At 57.7% G+C, this 1000-nt stretch overlaps 1 protein-coding gene across 2 annotated transcripts in view; it reads left to right on the forward strand.

Moving 5' to 3' along the window:
* Positions 1–21: 21 nt before the first annotated feature.
* The window catches only part of SALL1 (spalt-like transcription factor 1), a 15017-nt gene continuing 14038 nt past the window's right edge, over positions 22–1000 (forward strand). The window contains exons 1-2 of one of the 2 annotated variants that reach the window (XM_009885065.1): positions 204–364; positions 457–549. In XM_009885065.1, the coding sequence (XP_009883367.1) occupies positions 474–549 (76 nt within the window). In that variant the 5' untranslated portion in view covers positions 204–364; positions 457–473. Of the gene's footprint in view, positions 550–1000 lie in introns of both variants that reach the window. The other variant, XM_009885064.1, reaches the window with a different exon arrangement.

Consider the following 1000-nt stretch of genomic DNA (forward strand, 5'->3'; position numbering starts at 1 on the left):
GAAACGCAGCGCAAAAGGGAGGGAGGGAGGCGCGGGGAGCCCGTCGGGGCTGGAGGAAGGGGCGAGGGGAGACACATTCCTATAGTAACCGGGATGGCGCGATGCAGCCCCAGCTGGTTGCTAAGAGGGTTAAACTGTATCCAAACAGCTTTGGGGAAATCCAGCCCCTTCTCCTGCCACATGGATCGACTCATTGGGTGGGAGCGGCGGAGAGACAAGGGTCTCCAGCAAATCAGCGCCTAATTGATTAAGGCGAGCTGGTTTGAATAGAGCTGGCCATGTGCCAATCGCCTTTCAAAGAGCCCCTCTATGATTAATCGCAATGCATTATTGATAATCATAATTATAGCAGGACACATGCGCGGTGCGCGGAGGATTGGGGAGGCTGGGGGGGGGAGGCTCGATTTCCGTAATTTTGAGAAGATTTTTTTTTAGTAATTTTTTATTCTGCCCCAGCTGATGTTTGAGCCAGCATGTCGCGGAGGAAGCAGGCGAAGCCTCAGCATTTCCAATCCGACCCCGATCTGGCCTTGTTATCCCAGCGAAATGGTGAGTTCTTCCCCTCTCCCTCGCACGCATTTTAACACAAACGCACACAAAATAGATCGACTTACCTTTGCGGGGAGACGGGACCGCGCCGGGCAGCGGAGCGGGACGGCAGGATCTCCCGGAGTTACGTGCGGAGGGGTTCCTTCTGGGCTTTTGCTCCAAGTTCTTGGCTTTTATTTTATTTTTTTTTTAACTCCGCGTTTCGTTTCGCCTGTTTCTCAACGAAACTCCAAACTCTTTCCGTTTTTTGATGTTTTCCCTCCGCCCTCCCCCCGCGGGGCGGTCTGGCATCCTGAGCCCGCGGGAGATGGATCCGCGCCCCCCGCGCCTTTCTCCGCGCCCCGCGGAGCGGGGGAACAAAGTGGGGCTGCCGCGGGGCGCCTGATCCTGCAGCCCCGCGGGACGGATGCCCCGTCCGGCCACACCCGCTGCCCCCCCCGGCCCCCCCCAA

This window comes from Charadrius vociferus, unplaced genomic scaffold, assembly GCF_000708025.1.
Source record: "Charadrius vociferus isolate BGI_N301 unplaced genomic scaffold, ASM70802v2 scaffold475, whole genome shotgun sequence".
In the NCBI taxonomy this organism is placed as follows: domain Eukaryota; kingdom Metazoa; phylum Chordata; class Aves; order Charadriiformes; family Charadriidae; genus Charadrius; species Charadrius vociferus.